Source organism: Setaria viridis, chromosome 8 (genome assembly GCF_005286985.2).
Source record: "Setaria viridis chromosome 8, Setaria_viridis_v4.0, whole genome shotgun sequence".
Taxonomy (NCBI): domain Eukaryota; kingdom Viridiplantae; phylum Streptophyta; class Magnoliopsida; order Poales; family Poaceae; genus Setaria; species Setaria viridis.
Genome location: NC_048270.2, coordinates 28,028,940 through 28,046,916, shown reverse-complemented (window position 1 = coordinate 28,046,916; position 17,977 = coordinate 28,028,940). Strand labels below are relative to the sequence as shown.

Sequence of the window (17,977 nt, the reverse complement as noted above, 5' to 3'; positions counted from 1 at the left end):
AGAGAGCCATGCCAATTGTCACTCTTGGTTCTAAGCTCACGGTGCAGACAACATTGGTGGGATATGGAAATGGAAGAACTTAGCAGGCATTTATATAGTGCTCAGAAACTACAATGCATGATGCAGTTATCACAAATTAATAAACTAATATGACCAAGACAAGCAGCAACCAATGTATAATTAAAACAAGAAAGTGTTATTGTGATTACAGAGTGGTAAAGTGATAAACATAGGCTCAACTGCCTAGAAAGAGACCATTTACTTTACCTAGTGGAACGATCTTTTTAAGAAAGCTTTTGTCCAATGGTATCTGACTGTGCCCATCAATTGGTGCTACTCAAGGTTACAACTGATTCCTACTTGCAGTCTAACCACCATCTTTCATGCCACCTCATCTAGTATCACAAGGCTAAAAGATGTATTGCAGAGGATCTGCTTCCAATTGATTCACCCACAGGCAAACTAAATGAGAATTTGACAAGAATCTCATATTGGATAGAAATATAGAGTATAGAAGTCCTAACTGACCCTTCGGTTTAAGGAGTAGCCACACAGCTTCTCACCAATAAAAAGAAGCACTAGGCAAAAGATCCACAAAGGTGTAGATCTGGAGCACAGATGGTACGATAAGTAGTTAGTTGTCAATGTCAGAATCTCTAGAGGACATCTTTTGCTGCCCAGCATATCTATGATAAAGCAATAGAAGATTCTTGCAGCTGCCAAAGAAAAAATTACAGCAGTAACCTGTGGAAGCATATGAAAACGCACCTTGCATTGGATTTGCTTTATCATTTCACAAGCAAAAGAAAAATAGCTTGGCACAACCATAAAAGAAATGTTGTAAAGAAAACAACACAGGTTTGACACTCTCAACAGATACCATAGATATATAGCTACATAATTCAGTTATATATGATAGATAGCAAAAAAAAACCATAAAGATACAATAAATGAAATTTCATTTGCAGAATTCAATTATAAGTCTGAAAACGAAAGTTCGAAATATGGTTATAAAAGAGGGAGCATTTAAGTTTGACAATGAATGCATCATTACAAGCCTATTACTAACAGATATATTCCTATGCCCTAGTTAAAGGTATAGACTCAAAAAATGCAGTGAATATGATATAACTGAATAAGGTTCTTGCCAACCCTTTAGCTTCAGTTTGTTGAATAGGCCTTGTCTCACATTCTAAAAAGTAGTGTTATCAAATTTAACAAATCATGGCGATGAGAACCTAGCAGTGGTGTCCCTACAGGGTGGGTTTCTGATTCTGAACAATCCACTTGGGGTTCTGATTCTGAATAATCCTCTTGGTGCAAAGAGATTCTGAATTCTTTGACTTTTGGTTCTGTAGTTCTTTTTTTTGCATATGATGCATGCTTGTAACATCATCATGAGGTCATCAGGCAATTCCTTCATCTTCTTCAATATTTCACTATGTTTTAAAACTAAGCACCTAATGGATGGGTTTGAGTTTCTCCATTAAAGAATATGCAAGATTCAATTGTTCAAAGACAACTGCAATCACAGGCCAAAATTCTAACTAATAATTCCATAAATGGTATCTCAATGGAAGAGTCGGTATAAAAGCGCCAAAGCTCAACGGCTAGTCACATGTGTGTGCATAGAGACTTGGCATATGTCTGGCACTTCAAAAGTGCTACAGATGAACAGCTACAGCTAACAAGCCAGTAATAAACCAGAAATATTGCAAAAGTAATTCTCTTGATTGAAGTGGACAGAACTACCAAACGAACACCAACAAGCATTGCAATAATTGAGTGACCTACAACAATTATCCAGGTACTGATTGGGCTATCGGCCAATTCAACAAAGCAATTGGTCCACAGCAGCTACTACTTGTACTCTCTCCTAGCAGCTAAAACATCAGCATCCCTCGGAACAAATTCTGCTGCCATGTCCCAAATTCCCCATCCTTTTCAGGGGTTCACTTCTTGACAAGATCAGATGCTTGAGTCGGTTGAAATGTACCTAGTTAATCCAATACGACACATCATATTTCACTCCTGCGCCACGCTCTTGCTGACGATGCCCTTACCCTGCAAATGCTCCATCTCCGTCATCGCCCCAGTGGACGCCACTGTGGGCAATGCATCGTAGGAGGATCCATTATGCCTCCTCCCCGTACCGGCGCTGGTGTCAACCCCGAACCACCTCGCCACCCCGAGCAGCACCAGGGTCGCAACGGCAGCCACGAGGACGCAGTGCACAGACAGGGCGAGGTCCATGACGGCGACGGCCCTGATCCTCGCCTCCTCCACCTCGCACCGCGTGGCGGGCGCCGTGGCGCCACCGGCGTCCAGGAGGCGGTGGCACCCCGCGGGCACGCACGCGTCGACGTAGAGGCTGAGCCCGGTCTGCGCCGCCCAGAGCCCGCCCACGGCGCCCGCGCAGGCGAGCCCCGCCTCGGCGACGAAGTGGGCCGCCGCCGCCACCGTGCCCCTCGGCGCGGAGGCGGAGAGCGACGAGGCGAGGGATGCCGCGGCGGCGGCGAGGAGGAGGAGGCGCGCGACGGCGAGCGCGTGCTGCTGGAGGTCGGAGGCCGGGAGCGAGGCGGCGAGGAGGCCTGCGGCGCGGGCGAGGAGGAGGAGGGGCAGGGAGAGGAGGAGCGGGCGAAGGAGCGGGAGGTGGGGCGGGAGGAACGGGAGCGGGAGGAGCGGGAGCAACGGCGGGAGGAGCAGCAGCGGGAGGAGCGGCGTGGAGGCCAGAGGGAGGAAGGCAAACGGGAGCGCGAGGAGCGGCGGGAGGAGGCGGAGGAGCGGGTGGCGGAGCAGGCGGAGGAGGCGGTGGTGGAGGGAGGACGGGGAGAGGTGGGAGACGGCGGCGACGAGGAGGTGGGACAGGGAGGTCGCGAGCAGGGAGAATGAGAGGGCGAGGTGGCACGCGAGCAGCAGCGCCTTCGCCATTGGGGTCGGGCAGCGCGGTCGGGGGAGTCCCGAGGAGGAGGAGCGGAGGATGCCGGAGTTTTGGGGCGGGGGAGGGAGGTGGGGAGGAGGGCGGCGAGAAATGCGGCGGGGCGGAGGAGCGAGAGCGCGGTCAACCGTGTCCGCGAGGACGGCGGCGGAGGGGAACCGGTTGCAGGCGGTTCTCGGTCATTCCGGCGTGGATCCGGTTTGTCCCGGAATCACACAGCGTGATGAACTTACAAAATTATGCTCACCCAGAGCTATGCAAAGTTTCGGAATTTTTTTAAAACTGTTCGGAATGTTTTTTCAGAGAATTTGCACCTTTTTCAGCACCTGGGGCCATTTGCGCACACGCACAAGACCCTTCATGCACTGGATCATTAGCATGTGCAGTAATAAGAAAAGGTCGTATTTTTTAACCACACATTTAAATTAAATTACAATTGTATTATTGTATTTATTAGTATAAGATCTTTACAACAAGGACATATTTCAGTACTTTTGAATGGTATTTTCTCAAAAAAAAATTAAAGGTCAAGGATTCTTTTGCTTTATAAATCTAGAGAAAAGCATTCATATTTAGTGTAAAACTAGTCCATCAACTCGTGCTCCTGCACGGGCTAATATTTTTAAAAGCTATTGTATTTAAAATTTTTTAGAAATTAAACTCCTAGCTAATAATCAATATTCCAACATAATACTCATATAGATGTGTACTTATCTTTGTCTAGTTATGATTAATTTTTAATTAGTAATTACTTTATAAATTTTTTCATCCACATTCATACTTTTTCCATTTTGTATCGCACCTCCATACATTATGTTTAGCATAAGAATCAATATTTTTCATCACTTCATCACATACATGTATAAATGGTTTACATGGTGTCACTCATCATGCGTATATACTTAACTTAGTATTTCTATATTAACAATGACATATATATAATTTAGAATTATATATTAGTTTACTTTTGGATATTTTTGTATGATGCATGTGAAGATAATTTGATTAAGATTTAGATTTTTTTTTACTTTAGGTATTTTTAATAACGACATACGTGGGGTAACTTATATACAAATTTATTTTTATTAGTATAAGATCTTTACAACAAGACCATATTTGAGCACTTTTGAATGGTATTTTCTCTAAAAAAACAAAGCTCAAGCATTCTTTTATAAATCTAGAGAAAATCATTCATATTTAGTGTAAAATTGTTCCCTGAGAGAATTGTACCATAAGAAGAATATTACATGTTCAACTGAAACAAAATTTAGTATGAAAAAAGCCATATACCTATAAAGTTACTAATTAAACTAAATGAGCAAACACGAGCCAAAAACAGTCAGATTATACTGCTGGGTGTGAGGAAATAAAAATTTGACCCACCAATAGCCCATCTAGACGGCCGCTAATATTTTCGTATTCTTCAACCCATGTGGCCATGCCATATGCCCAGAATTCCTATCCATCTTCCAAAAGAAATTAATCAACTTATCTTCTATTATTTGAGATTCGTGCGGAGTATAATGAGTGGAGGAGATTGGAGCACGCGAGCACATGAGCGGCTTAGGGTGGAGCTATGGACAGGTGTCGTCGCGTGGGTGGGGAGGCTGCATGGGTGGTTTCTCCATACGTGGGTGGGTGAGATTCCTTTTAGATTCAAAGCTTTAATCTCATTTTTTTTCTCTTAAATTGTAAATGCATTTTGGATTCTATTTGAACCATGATGCTATTTAGAATTTATGCAACAAAACAAGATCCAATATGAATATATTTTAGTTTTTTAAAAAATCAACATTTTTAATGCACTCTTTCAACATTTTGAATACACGGTTTCAACATTTTCCGCGTAAATGTTGAACTACTTCATTGAAAATGTTGAACTAGGGTGTATATAAATGTTAAATCTAGTCTTTTAAAATATTGACTACATTAGAGTAATATCTTAAGCGTACTTTGGAAAAAAAATGTTGAAATAGTATTTTTGCAAAAAATGTTGGTGTGTAAAAAATGTTGAGCCATAATTTTGTTGAATGTAAAAAAAGTTGAAAAATTGTTTGCTTGTGTTTAAAAATACGTTAAGCCATAATGTTGTTGGATGTAAAAAAAAGTTGAAGAAAAATGTTGATGCATATAAAAAATGTTGACCAACTCAATAAATGTTTGTGACGATTAAACCTGATTTTAAAGAAAATGTTGATGAATGTAAAGAAATGTTGGTGAATGTTAAAAGGATGTTAAATAAAAATGTTGAGCCATAATGTTGGTGAATGTAAAAGAAAGTGAACGAAAAATATTCAAAAAGAAAAATGTTGGTGTATTAAAAAATGTTTAAAAAATAATTTGATTCAAAATATGGTCAAGTGTGGTCTTGATTTGTAGATCTCGTCATAAGAAACATTATGGTTCAAACGGAATTTGATTTGGACACTTGGTTTGTAAACTACGGATTTTTTTTCTTTGAATCTTTGTTTTACAGAAAAACCGAACATGTGTCAGACTTGCTACATGAGATGCACTGACTTCTTTTCTGTGTGCGGACGTGTATTACAGTAATCGTGGACTGTGGACCTATTTGATGGGCTGTTGTTGGGCTTTATCAACACGTTAAATATCTAGCAGAAGATAGATAGGAGCCCCCACCTTGTGTCATTCGGCCAATTGCCAACTCTACAATTTAACAAGTCAAATTGCCACGTTTTGATTTCAGATCGGATGTTACTTTCAATTTATATGTTCCTGAATCTACTAACCAAAATGTTTCTTCTAACAAATCTCTATTAAAGACTCTACAGCAGAGAGCTTTTCTGAGATATTCGTTTTCATTCAGTTCAATCATGCTAAGCTCATACATTGAAGCGCACCTCTTGAACCGCTACACAACTTTGTTGTAGAAAACGAATATGATCACTGTCACCTGTCAGTCTGTCACTACCTGCTTACAATACATTAATTTACAGACCAATTGGCCCCAAATTCCCTAATGTTTCTTTTTGTCAGACAAATGGTGTATGGTCAATGCCAACGCTACCAACCTGTTAGTCGAGCAACAACTTGATAGTCCATCCGTCAAAGATCTTGCCTAGTTTTGAATATAATCTATTTTGTCAGATAGGATCAAAATTGAGTTCTCCAAGCTTCCCAATGTCACGCTGCATCTCAACTTCTCAAGTTAGTATTATGCAACAGGCAATCCATCAGCCACTGCTGTCAGCAAATGTAGAAAATGCAATCTGTGGCTTCTAGCGTCCTCCTGTAAAATTTGGCAGACCGACTTTAGGTATGCTCTGTTATGTTAACAATTCTGACAGACTTTCCTAAACCAGTTATGTGTATGATTGGGCATGCCTTGGCTTGGCAGAGCCTGAGGCCAATATCACCAAGAGGAAGAACCATCCATTGCAGACTACCCCAATTGCCAAGGCTGCTTTCTCAGAGACTTTCTCTTCGAGCATGGATAGTTTGCTCCCTTTCATGGTGGCGGCAAAAACATTCAGTTCTTGTAAACAAAAGTATCTAGTACTTCACAAGGGCTGGTATCACAGCATAGCAGTCTGCTAAGCAATGGAAAAGCCAGTTCAGAAGTAGAGTGTCTGGTAAACTGACGAGTAGTTCAGCCTAAAAAAAGCACACTTGTCAGAAAAAAAAGGCAATACATATGAAAAAAGTAAATACTAAGTTCCTCCAGATACACCCACAAAGGGAGTTTATGTGCTACATGCAAATTAACAAGGAAAATTCGAACCAATGGTACAAGATATTATCGGTATTCAGTAGATAACAAGGGACATTAGGACAGATTAACTCATGATCAACAAAAATACAAAATACAGTTAAGTTCCAGTTTTTATGTCATGCGACCAGTAGATAAAATGACTGTCAGTCTGTCCCTAGAAGGCTGCAACAGCAGGTCGCCTCCTCTTTCAAACATCATATCAGAAAAATGGTTGATAGAAAGATTGGCACTAAACCACTAACCATTGGCCTGTGCACCTAGATTAATGATCTCAATAATTTCAGCTATACAGATAATGGTGACGTAATTTAGTTTGACAACATTGTTCAATTGTGTTGGACATGAAACCTATAAAACCCCAAAATTTAATTTTATTATTGCATGATGCTTTGGCAAGCTTTGTTTATAGTATTTTAACAATGATAAGTGCAACCTGCCAACCTGATTTTCCTCACAGCTGGTCTGGGAAATTGCATATTCGGACACATGATCTTTACCTTAATTTCTTTTCCGACGAACGATAGGGAATTCCGATGTGTTTCGGAAGTCATCGCTTCTGTCATGAGCCTAAATACCTTCTTGTTCATGTTTGTTTTCATGAATATCGTTTTGCCAGATGGATATACCCGACTGATACCAAGATCTGCTGCCATCCGCCTTACATAGAGCTTTTTCAATAGCAACTGTGAGAAAAAAAAGTAGCGCCCAACTGTGTAAGCCACTGAACTGAAACCATCAACTCTGATCATATTAGCACTTTCCTACCTCCATATCACGGGGCTCCTTTCCATATCGTCGACGAAGATCTTCTGTGAACTGTATTAAGGTCCATAGATCTTTCTCTGCAGCTTTTGCTGCTTCATTGAGCAATTCGACAGGATTTTCCAGGTAACTAATATATTCAGAGGAGAGATGAGGAGAAATGTTTATATCCAGCTGCTTGAAGAAAAGGGCCACTCAGAAACAATGTTTTAATAAAATTGCAAAGTATCATTATGTAGTCCTTGCAAAAGAAAGCTATGCTGCTGCCTAAATTGAGAAGTATTTTCAGGTTCACCTGAACATCTTTGTAAGGAACAGGTACAAGGCAAAACTGATCAACCTGAAAATTAGTGAACAAAATAATATGAAGTGCAGAAGTTGCAGTAAGTATGAGAACAAAATGAGGGAAAATCATTAGTAAATGTGTGTCCAAATAAATGAAGATACCTTTGACAAGCTGTCAAAAAGCATATCAAAGAATAGATCAATGCCAACATTTGCAACATCTCCAGATTGTTGGTCACCAAACAAACTTCCAAACCCCCTGATACCCATATCCTTCTCTGCAACATGAAAACCTTGGCCAAGCTCTGAATGCTCCTCAATAGCTCCAAGTCTATCCTGTAGATGGAAATGTTAAATGGCATATGCAGAAGGCTCTGATCTGCCGGTTATAAATGGACTCTTTTGGAGTTCAATTCTTGCTAAAGCAAAAGAAGCCTCCTATGTATAGAGCGTCCCCAACAAATGGTTGTCAAAATAATTAACCACCATCCCTCTGGTAAAAAATACTTGACGTTTTGGACATGCCGTGTTCTCCATTGAGTACTTCTGACCATTATTTCTACTATAATATATTTACATGATCCAAGAAATTTACAGACCATGAAAGTTTTTTTAAAGACACATCTACATGTATGATTTTTCATGTTTCCCAACTAAACATTTAAAAGTAGTAATGAAAGTTTCTCAAGTCTGACCTGATCTTAATGTACTTATGAAAGCAAGTAAGCAACCAGCGAAATAGCATGTTTCCTATCTTAATGACATCATATCTTGCCTATGCGGCTGCAGGAGGGGTTATTGGTGGGGCAGTATTCTGACTCTTGTGTGAGTAGGTCTCGTCTACAATTTCTTTTTCTCAAACAAGCAGGAGAGCTGTGTATCATTGCATTAAGAAAAGAGTCTTACAAACACCAACACACAAGTAATAAGGTACTAATGCCAGCTATTCTGTAAATTGATCTTAGCAAAAACACAAGGAATGAACACAGAATATCTTTGAACAATCAAAGGTCAGGTCCAGGTTCTATTTGCTACTGGAACTTCCATGTCTTGTATAACAGCAAAATATGCTTTCAGCATCAGATACAGTAAACACTGGAACAAAATAATGGATACAAATAAGAAACTAGAAGGCATTGCTGTAGAGCTCACCGTTGCAACTCTTGAGAGCAAAGACTTATCCGTGTAGAAGAGGTATGCAAAACCTTCCCTACCTGATCGTCCTACTCTTCCTCGTAACTGAAGGAAAGGCAAAATAATGGGCTCGAGATTTAGAGATTAGAGTATTCATCAATTGAGGATGATTTGGTAATTAATCATACTGATATGACCTAAGCTTCGATACATTAAATAATTCTGCTAACAAGGCAAAGAAAAACTACAAGAAAAGAAAGCTACCTGATACAGCTGGGCGAGTCCAAATAGTTCTGCAAACTGGACAATTATTGTATTTGCGTTTGCAACATCTATTCCACTTTCAATAATATGCGTGCAGACAAGAATTTTCACTTCCCCGCGGGCAAACTTTTCCATTGCAAATTGTATGTTCTTTGACATTTTCTTCAGGAAAATAGTTTTAACAAGAAAATTAGTCAATAGTTAGCAACTGGGACACAAACACGTTTCGGGCAGAATAGTTAGCAATTTAAGATGAAGACTTGAACTAAGTTGGCATGTTAAACTTAAATAAAAGAATCGAAGCACAAAATGATAAGAGCTATAGAAGAATAAGGACATGGTCCCAGACAGAACATCCACTTGAATTATTTTGGACAAATAACCAACCACACTGTGATACCATACTCATAATGGAAAAGACTAAAGATAACATAGTACGGAATTTTTGCTTTTTAATATAATGCAAGGTATACAAATATAGATATTGATATTGTTTACTAAAGAGCAAGGAATTATGAAAATAGGAACAATAAATATTAAGTTGCATGCACCAACCAGTTCAATCTAAAAGCTTAAGCTGATGGGGAGAGTTGGGCAATTCACTTATACTCCAACACTCCCCCTCACATGCAAGCTCCCTCAGGCCGCATATGTGGAAATTGGAGTGGGCTGCAATTATTTTATTTAATCGCGCCCGCCATGATTCGAACTCAAGGCCTCTAAGCCCTGATACCATATTGAGTTGCATGCACCAACTAGTTCAACCCAAAAGCTTTAGGTTGAATTGGTTGATGCATGCAACTCAATACTCCAACAGTAAAGCAGATGTCCTGCTTAACAGCTTAGTTAACCTACCTTTCCATGAGCAACAGCGATTGGTACATCTGGCAAAGAGTCCTTGAGAAACTGCAACACATCGTCTATTGCTGTTGAATGATGAAATCAAATATGAGAAAATGCATATGTATTTTTGAATGTAATAGTGCACTGTTTTATCCAAAAAGTTCATACAGGTGTATCCCTTATTATATAAGATCCAGTGCACAAAATAATATAGAGAAATTATATTCATATTTGTAAAGCAGGATTTCAGCTGAACCAATTTAGTCCTGTTGATACTGTTCAACCATTCAAATGAGATATCTATTAAACAGGATAAATAATAAATACACTTTAACCAAGCCAGATTTGCACGCAAGATTTATCTTGTCGAAGCATAATTCAGTGAATTTGAAAAAGAAAACATAGACCAACATAAGAGGAACTAGGTGGCTTTAAATTAAGAGGAAAATAGGCACCCAAATTCACAAGGACTTGAACTTGGGTGGTCTGGGGGTCATCCTGTTATGGTCGGGATTACTTATCAGAGAAGGAGGCGTCAGTAGGCGGCTAGCAGAGTCCTTTTTGCATTGGATAGCTATAGTTGAGTTTTGGTTGTGCAATTAGTTGAGATATGGGTGTTTGAGTCATTATAGGACTCTATCTCTATTTGTAATCCGGCCTATTTATAGAGGCCGCAGAGGAGGAATAGATAAGCTTAAACCAATCTATTATCTCATCTCCTATTCTCTGTCTTCCTCATCCCTGCTACCATCGTCGCTCAGGCGACCTTCCCCCCGAGCAACATGGGCAAGAAGCCAGCAACTCAGCGGCCGGCAACCTCCCATAGCTACCCCATACGCTCACTACCCCAGGGTCGTGACACATCCACACCCACAACCAACTGGGCTAGTCTCAGTTCCTATAATTCAGTGAATTTGGCTCAACCAGGCCAATTGTTTCCCATGGTAAACAGGACAAATTTAAAGATCAGTAAAGTAGGAATTATTAAGAAAGCAAGTTTGTGATTCATGCATTAATTATGAGGGTCTATCATGAACAAAAATCATCAGAAGATAACAAAACTGTGACCTTTTATTCGTGGTACAACATAGAAGACTTGACCGCCACGTTGCAGCTCAAACTTGATAGTTGATAGGGCCCTTTCTTTACTAAATGCTGACACATATGTCTTTACTGCTACTCTTTCAGGAGGTGGTGTAGACATTAAACTGAAAGTAGAAATATACTTCAATACAAAAAACAGACAAAGAAGTACAAAAGTTGAATGCAACTAATTAGGAAGAACCATGTAAACATAAACACTACAGGAATAACACTATCTAATGTATCAAGCAACCTTCACTAAAGTAGTGTTGATTGTTGGCTAATTTATTGCAAGCTATAATAGTCCAATCATCCATGGAACATAATAAGGTCAAAAAAATTCATAGATGGTATTCTTGTAGAGATCTTTTACACCACCGCACGAAGTTTTACTTGGAACAATAACATTAAGGTGCTAGGTATCATTCATATTTCAAACAAATAATAAACAAAATACAGTAACACCTATATTTTATTTTTATAAGTCCAGTGAGAAGTATCAGCAGATATGTAGGGACTAAAGGGAGCAAAACTAGATCAGTTAGCAAGTAATATTAAAAATCTGAATTTCTTGTTGATGTCTAATGATAATCGCTGGGAATGGTCTTAACTAGTAACCATCATGTTACCTTGCATCCCGGAAACCAGTCAAAGCCAGATACAGGGTACGTGGGATGGGTGTTGCAGAGAGTGTAAGAACATCAATAGAAGACTTGTATGATGCAATCTTCTCCTTTTGCTGGACACCAAATTTCTGTAAAGAAGAAAGATAAAGTATGTGAAGATATATGCATAAAAGAAAAAATATGATAATGATTAAACAGACTAAAATTTTCCTTCAAGATGTCAATCACATCACTGAACTATGGCAAATTAGATCTAACATTTCATAAAATTAGTTTTGTGAGCTTTGAGAAGAATGAAACCAATTTAGTTTTCAGATAATCAATTCTTTCCTTGGAACTTGCCCTTCATCCAAATTATCATAATCAAAGATATGTATAACACCACCAGACTAGAACAGCAACAAAGCACAAATGACAACAAAAGCACTTCAAGGACGAAAAAAGATGTAGCAAGATTCATAAAAGTACTTGTTCTTCATCCACCACTAGAAGACCAAGATTGCTATAGGCCATCCTTTCCGTAAGGAGAGCATGAGTTCCAACAATGATGTGCAAATCTCCATTCTTAATCTTTGTTATTAGGTCATCTTTTTCATCTTTGGTCTGCAAAAAAAGGTATTGCCATGTTATGCAATGTAATTAAGTTGACCCTGTAAGCAAATAAATTTATATCTGCAACACACTTGACATCAACACAACGTACCATTCCAAAAGTTATGAATAATTATTAGAATTTCCTATCACTATTGGAAGAGAAGGATGAGAAAAAGGCTTCATTAAAATAAGTTTGTGCAATAATCTGACAATTAATAACATTCTGCGAAAATGCAGTACTACCACAGCTATGTAATATATTATATAGCTTACCTTTCTAGCTAATATAAGTCCTATTTATATGGATTTTCTTTTCCATGCCACGTTAGACTAAGAATCAGGAGACTAGGGTGCAATATGGTCTAGGATAAAAAATTAAACATAAACTTAGATTGTTCTGAAGCAAAAAGAATTTGAATGCACCGCATTGTTGGATAAACTGATCTCTGACATGGCATACCTGAGCACCACTAAATATGGCAACCTTTATGTCCGGATAATTGGCAAAACGCTCAGTCATTACATCATAGTGTTGCTTGGCAAGTATAATCGTTGGCGCGAGAACCATAGCTTGATATCCTGCAGATATAACAATGAATATAGCACGCATTGCAACTTCCGTTTTGCCAAAGCCCACATCTCCACAGATTAATCTATCCATTGGTGTTTCCCTTTCTGTCAGATCTTTCTCAACATCTATAAAAGCCTGCCATTTGAGTGAACACCATTTAATCCAGCACCTCAATATTATTTATTAAGAAATTTTGCCTTGCAAATGTTAATACAACTTAATCAAACAGAAATTAAGAAAACTCCATCATGCCTTTGTCATGAAAACAAGAAAATTAAACCAGATGCTTTCCAAAAAAAGTAAGAAGTAAGAAGAAAGTATCAATGACATGCAACTATAAAAATTTGGAACTAGTCAGGACAAATTTCATGATAATGGTATTATGATTTATCTCATTTAGATCCCAGTATCCCACACAGCAGGATAGTAATCCAATCAGCTCAACTGATTAAAATTCTAGGATATACCAAATGGGATCCTCAATTGTAAGAACAGAAACTATCAGGATAGTAATGCATACAATATATTATCCCATATCTAGTAGAAATGAAATCCCAGCTAGGAGGCTTGTAAGTCGTAAGCCACATAAGCCTAACAGATATCTTACACCGGTATGAATAAGCAATTTCAGTACTGAATAAGGTGCAAATAGATCTGAAAGACTTCTACATTCAACCCCCAAAAAAACAGTAAATGCCAAAAAATCAGGAAGCAATATAACAACAGATTCTGAGGGCATAAAGCGACCTTATGCACAGTTGCCATACATTTTACCCATGATTTAAGCATCTAACAAGATGGAAATGTCTTTTATTCAGGAAAATATCATGCCATGTTGAACAGAATCTAAAGTAGAAAATACACACATCGCATCAGTCATCGGGGTATTAGTCTGCTATCACCTATGTCAGTGAAAGGATAACTGTATTTTTCTGTTTCTACTAACTAGCAATTTTTTAGAAGAACAAACAATTGCATTTGATTCAAGTAGACCTGGCATTGATCTGGAGTAGGTTCATAAGGAAATTCAGCAGCAAACTCTTCCATTGCCACAGGCTTTGGGTATGGAGGTCTGCTCTGCCTCATCCTTTGCAAATACAACTCCATCAGGTTGACAACCATCTTCTGAACAGCAAGCTTCCCTTTGAGCCTCCGCTTCTCCCAGGTAGAAGGATCATTCAGTTTGCTCAAATTCCGCGGTCTCTTCTTCTCATGAGGCCTGAAAAGGACATCAATCTGGATAAATGGTTAACGTGAATTTTTAATTTCCAGTAGAGATCGAGATAATGGCTTGTAGGTCATAACATATCATGAATGTGTTCGTTGCCACCAATCGAAATTGCAAAGTCACTGACATCCCAAAAGTGGCAGTTCGAAATTTTGGTTACTGATACAGATTAGCATTTTCAATTGGAGTACAAATTGAAAGGGTTGCGAAGCAGAGAAACAGTATAATGCGCAAATGGCAGGTGGATGAGGACTAAGGAGGTCATACAGGTTGTATCTGTAGAGCATGCGCGCGGCCTGGTCGACAGCGAGCTTGGCCATGGCGTCGGCATACTGAATGAAGACGTAGTCGACGCCGTCCTCGGCGCTGATGCAGGCGAACTTGCCGACGCCAACCTTCTTGTGCACGACGTACTCCCCGGGCTCCAGCTCCCGCGGGTCCACCCTGTGCCCCAGCGAGCTCCCCGCCGCCACCCCCTTCCTCCGCGTCTCCCCCTCCTCGTCGCCGTCGGCCTCGGCTTCCCCGCCGCCGCCGCCGCCTCTGTCCCCGCGGAGCTGGCTGAGGCCGAGGCGCTGCTGGTCGCGGATCATGCGGAGGTAGGCCTCGGCCTGGGCCGGGTCGACGGGGGAAGCGGACGAGGCCGCCGCGGCGGAGGCGGCGTCGCGGCGGCGGACGATGGCGCGGAGGCGGTAGTTGAGCTGCGAGATGTCGTCGGGGGCGACGGAGGCCGCGGCGGCCGTGGCTGTCGCCGCCAGCACGAGGCGCAGGCGGCGGGGCGTGGGGAGGCGGGGTTGAAAAATTCGGACGGGCGGGCGGAGGCGGAGCAGGAGCAGGGGGTGGGGATGGGGATGGTGCGCCGCAGGCGGAGGGGCGCGGGCGGGTGGGGCGGCCATGGAGGGGCGGGGACGGGGACGCCGACGCCGAGGCTACGGGGAGGCGGGGGTCATCGGAGGGAGGGGAGGCGGAGGGGTTTAAGCCGGGCCGGCGGAAGCGTGTGGATGGTGGGAGAGGCGGGGCAACGGATAATTCTTGCGGGGGTTTGCGTGGACCGGGTGCACGGGCGGGAGATATTTGGCTCGTGGGTGTTGGACGAAATGGGCCCAAAGATGAGAGCACGAGAGAGGCCCAGCGTTTTGGAAATGGTGTGAGAGGCTCTCTGCTGCTTTTCCTTGGCCCAGTAAGTTCGGATGGACCTGATCAATTTTGGCTCGGTCTGCCTACGGCCCGACACCCATCTCAAGGCTGACCTGTGAAACGAGCATGTGGTCCTTCCAACTTGAGAAACCGATGGGGCTACTCGACGGGCCAAAGCACTAATTTTAGATTTAAAACATTTTCATTTTTTGCATGCTCGCGTCTAGATCAGGCTACACACCTCTCACAAAAAATGATGACGATGACGATAATAACAATAAGAGTAAAAACGCCACATCAGCTGGCACATAACCAACCCAAGTCAGCATGTATGTTCCGTGTTTGAGAGAGAAAATTTGCGGGGGCAACAGTTGTCTAGCGCGTGCCACGCTATTTTTTGAGGCCTGTTAAAGCTTTGATTTTGTCCTCCTCCCATAAGAATCAAGACCTTCACCACTGTAAGGCGGGCGAACAAGAGGGTCCCGTTAATAAAAATTAGGGGCGCCACATACGATAATTTTATTTTATCGGACGCTCCATCACAATATTGAAAAATAACTATCGAAACATAAAAAATCAACACTTGCAACATCGAGGATTGCAACACCTTTACATGCATGAAACATCCCGAATTGATTCGTGCAACATTCAAAACAGACACATTGCAACAACAAAAAAAGCATCTCTTACAACATTGCAACAACGAAAGAAGAGACGAAACAAAGAAAACAACTATATGCAACATCGTGAACAAGTTGGTGCAACACCCGATTGCTGGCAAGTCAGACTGTTGCAAAACAGATGAAACATCAAAAGCCACCATTGCAACATCTAAAAATAACTATTGCAACACCATGAGGTACCTATTGCAACACTCAGATCCACGACAACCAGCCTGCCGCTGAAGGTTATCCACCATGGCCGCCGCCCGATCCTTTCCTGCTCGGATCTTGCCGGGATCGGGGAGAGGGCCACCGGTGCAAAACAGATGAAACATCAAAAGCCACCGTTCCAACATCCAAAAATAACTATTGCAACACCATGAGGTACCTATTGCAACACTCAGATCCACGACAACCAGCCTGCCGCCGAAGGTCGTCCACCATGGACGCCGCCCGATCCTTCCCCGCTCGGATCTCGCCAGGGTCGGGGAGAGGGCCACCGGATCCGGTGCAAAACATATGAAACATCAAAAGCCACCGTTGCAACATCCAAAAATAACTATTGCAACACCATGAGGTACCTATTGCAACACTCAGATCCACGACAACCAGCCTGCCGCCGAAGGTCGTCCACCATGGCCGCCGCCCGATTCTTCCCCGCTCGGATCTTGCCGGGATCGGGGAGAGGGCCACCGGATCCGAGGCGTTGGGTGCTCCTGGTTGGTTGAGGACGCCGGAGTGGGGAGGGGCGCCGCCAGGGTGGGGGACGAGGTTCCCGGAGTGGAGGAGCACGCCGCCGCCGGGGTGGACGAGGAGGACGTCGTGATGGGGGAGCGCGCCGCTGTTGGGGTGGGGGACGAGGCCACGGGGTGCGGGACGAGCCTGCCGGGGTTGGGGAGCGTGCTGCCGCCGAGATGGATGAGGAATACATCGGATGGAAGGTTGAAGAAGAAAGGGGACGGGGAAGAAGAAAGCGGTAGAAGCAGATAAGAACAGAGCGGTGGGAGCGTCCGTCCGTCCAGACGGCCTCACGGTAGCGTTTCCGTAAAAATTAAAACTTTGTATTGCGTAAGGAGACGAGTTATTATTATATAACTTTATTGATGTTTGTCTTTAGATGATGTGGCTTAGATATGAGACAATCTCATTGAACTTTCTTCTCCATTCCAAATTGTAGATCATTTTGGATTTTCTAGATTCATAGATGTTGTTGCTATGCACCTGACAGTATACATCTAGATACGTAGTAATATCTATAAACCTAAAATAGCTAAAATAACCTACATTTTTGGATACCTACATTTTGGAACGGATGGAGTAGTATTCTAATGCAGTGGTTTCCAAACTCCAAACAGGTACCTTGACGTCATTTCATATAGTGTTATGCGGGACGATGATTTAATGAATAACTCATAAAAAAATCAAGCTGACGATGAAAGATGGCTATGTAAGGAGGCTCCAAGCTTTTGCGAGGCAACATTTGAATTTCTCACTAAATTTACAATTAAGATAAACTTTAGTTTTTATAGCTCACTAGCAAGAGGCCCGTGCGTTGCTACGGCGAAACGATGTTGCTTAGCGCGCGATATTTTTATCGTGTGTACGCACCACATTTTTTATCATGTTGTGTAACTTTTTTATCGTGTTGCCATTGAATCTGAACATCTGATTGGAACAAAAGAATGTTTGTACATCTAAATCCAGTGTAGAATGTGTTGCAGCAGCTGGCCAGCACGCCACTTCTGAATCCTGAAGAGGCTCCTGAGCATGTCTTGTGCATTTTAATTCAAACTGATGCAGAATATTCAGAAATGAGTGTATACTGTAAATATTCAGACTACTCTTCTACGGACACTACTGAAGCAAACTCTGCTAAATATCATTCTGTATCTGACACTTGGGAGTATTTCTAGAGCTATAGCATGACTTTTAGAACATGTGTTTTCAAAAAGCTAGTGACATGTCTTCCATGAGTAGTGTGCTCAGAAGGCCAACAGAAAATGAAAATTGAGAGAATTTGCATATTCTACTGCATTCACTACATCGACGAACCCGCTTTACATGCCTCAGATTCTCCAAAGGACATATCGTGCTCAACTGCCTGTGACCAGTAAAAAAAA

The 17,977-nt window shown here is 41.8% G+C and overlaps 2 protein-coding genes across 2 annotated transcripts; both read right to left on the bottom strand.

The window, feature by feature from the left end:
* Positions 1-1,712: 1,712 nt before the first annotated feature.
* Positions 1,713-3,141, bottom strand: LOC117866648 (uncharacterized). The gene has a single exon (XM_034750927.2). The coding sequence runs from the start codon at positions 2,929-2,931 to the stop codon at positions 2,026-2,028; it is 906 nt and encodes a 301-aa protein (XP_034606818.1). The 5' UTR covers positions 2,932-3,141; the 3' UTR covers positions 1,713-2,025.
* Positions 3,142-5,738: 2,597 nt separating this feature from the next.
* LOC117833021 (ATP-dependent DNA helicase At3g02060, chloroplastic) lies at positions 5,739-14,969 on the bottom strand. Its single transcript, XM_034712362.2, has 14 exons — positions 14,329-14,969; positions 13,827-14,052; positions 12,723-12,968; positions 12,137-12,271; positions 11,672-11,796; positions 11,028-11,167; positions 9,972-10,042; positions 9,117-9,278; positions 8,871-8,957; positions 7,881-8,054; positions 7,729-7,773; positions 7,437-7,607; positions 7,169-7,354; positions 5,739-6,553 (listed from the first exon to the last, which is right to left on the bottom strand). The coding sequence occupies exons 1-14, from the start codon at positions 14,952-14,954 to the stop codon at positions 6,452-6,454; spliced, it is 2,496 nt and encodes an 831-aa protein (XP_034568253.1). The 5' UTR covers positions 14,955-14,969; the 3' UTR covers positions 5,739-6,451.
* Between the last annotated feature and the right edge of the window lie 3,008 nt (positions 14,970-17,977).

Coding starts and splice junctions, on each gene's coding strand:
- LOC117866648 (XM_034750927.2), bottom strand. CDS start 2,931: ATGGCGAAGGCGCTGCTGCTCGCGTGCCACCTCGCCCTCTCATTCTCC.
- LOC117833021 (XM_034712362.2), bottom strand. CDS start 14,954: ATGGCCGCCCCACCCGCCCGCGCCCCTCCGCCTGCGGCGCACCATCCC. Junction 10,043..11,027: donor TGTTGTACCACGAATAAAAG/GTCACAGTTTTG, acceptor ATCATTCAACAG/CAATAGACGATGTGTTGCAG. Junction 8,958..9,116: donor GACTCGCCCAGCTGTATCAG/GTAGCTTTCTTT, acceptor CCTTTCCTTCAG/TTACGAGGAAGAGTAGGACG.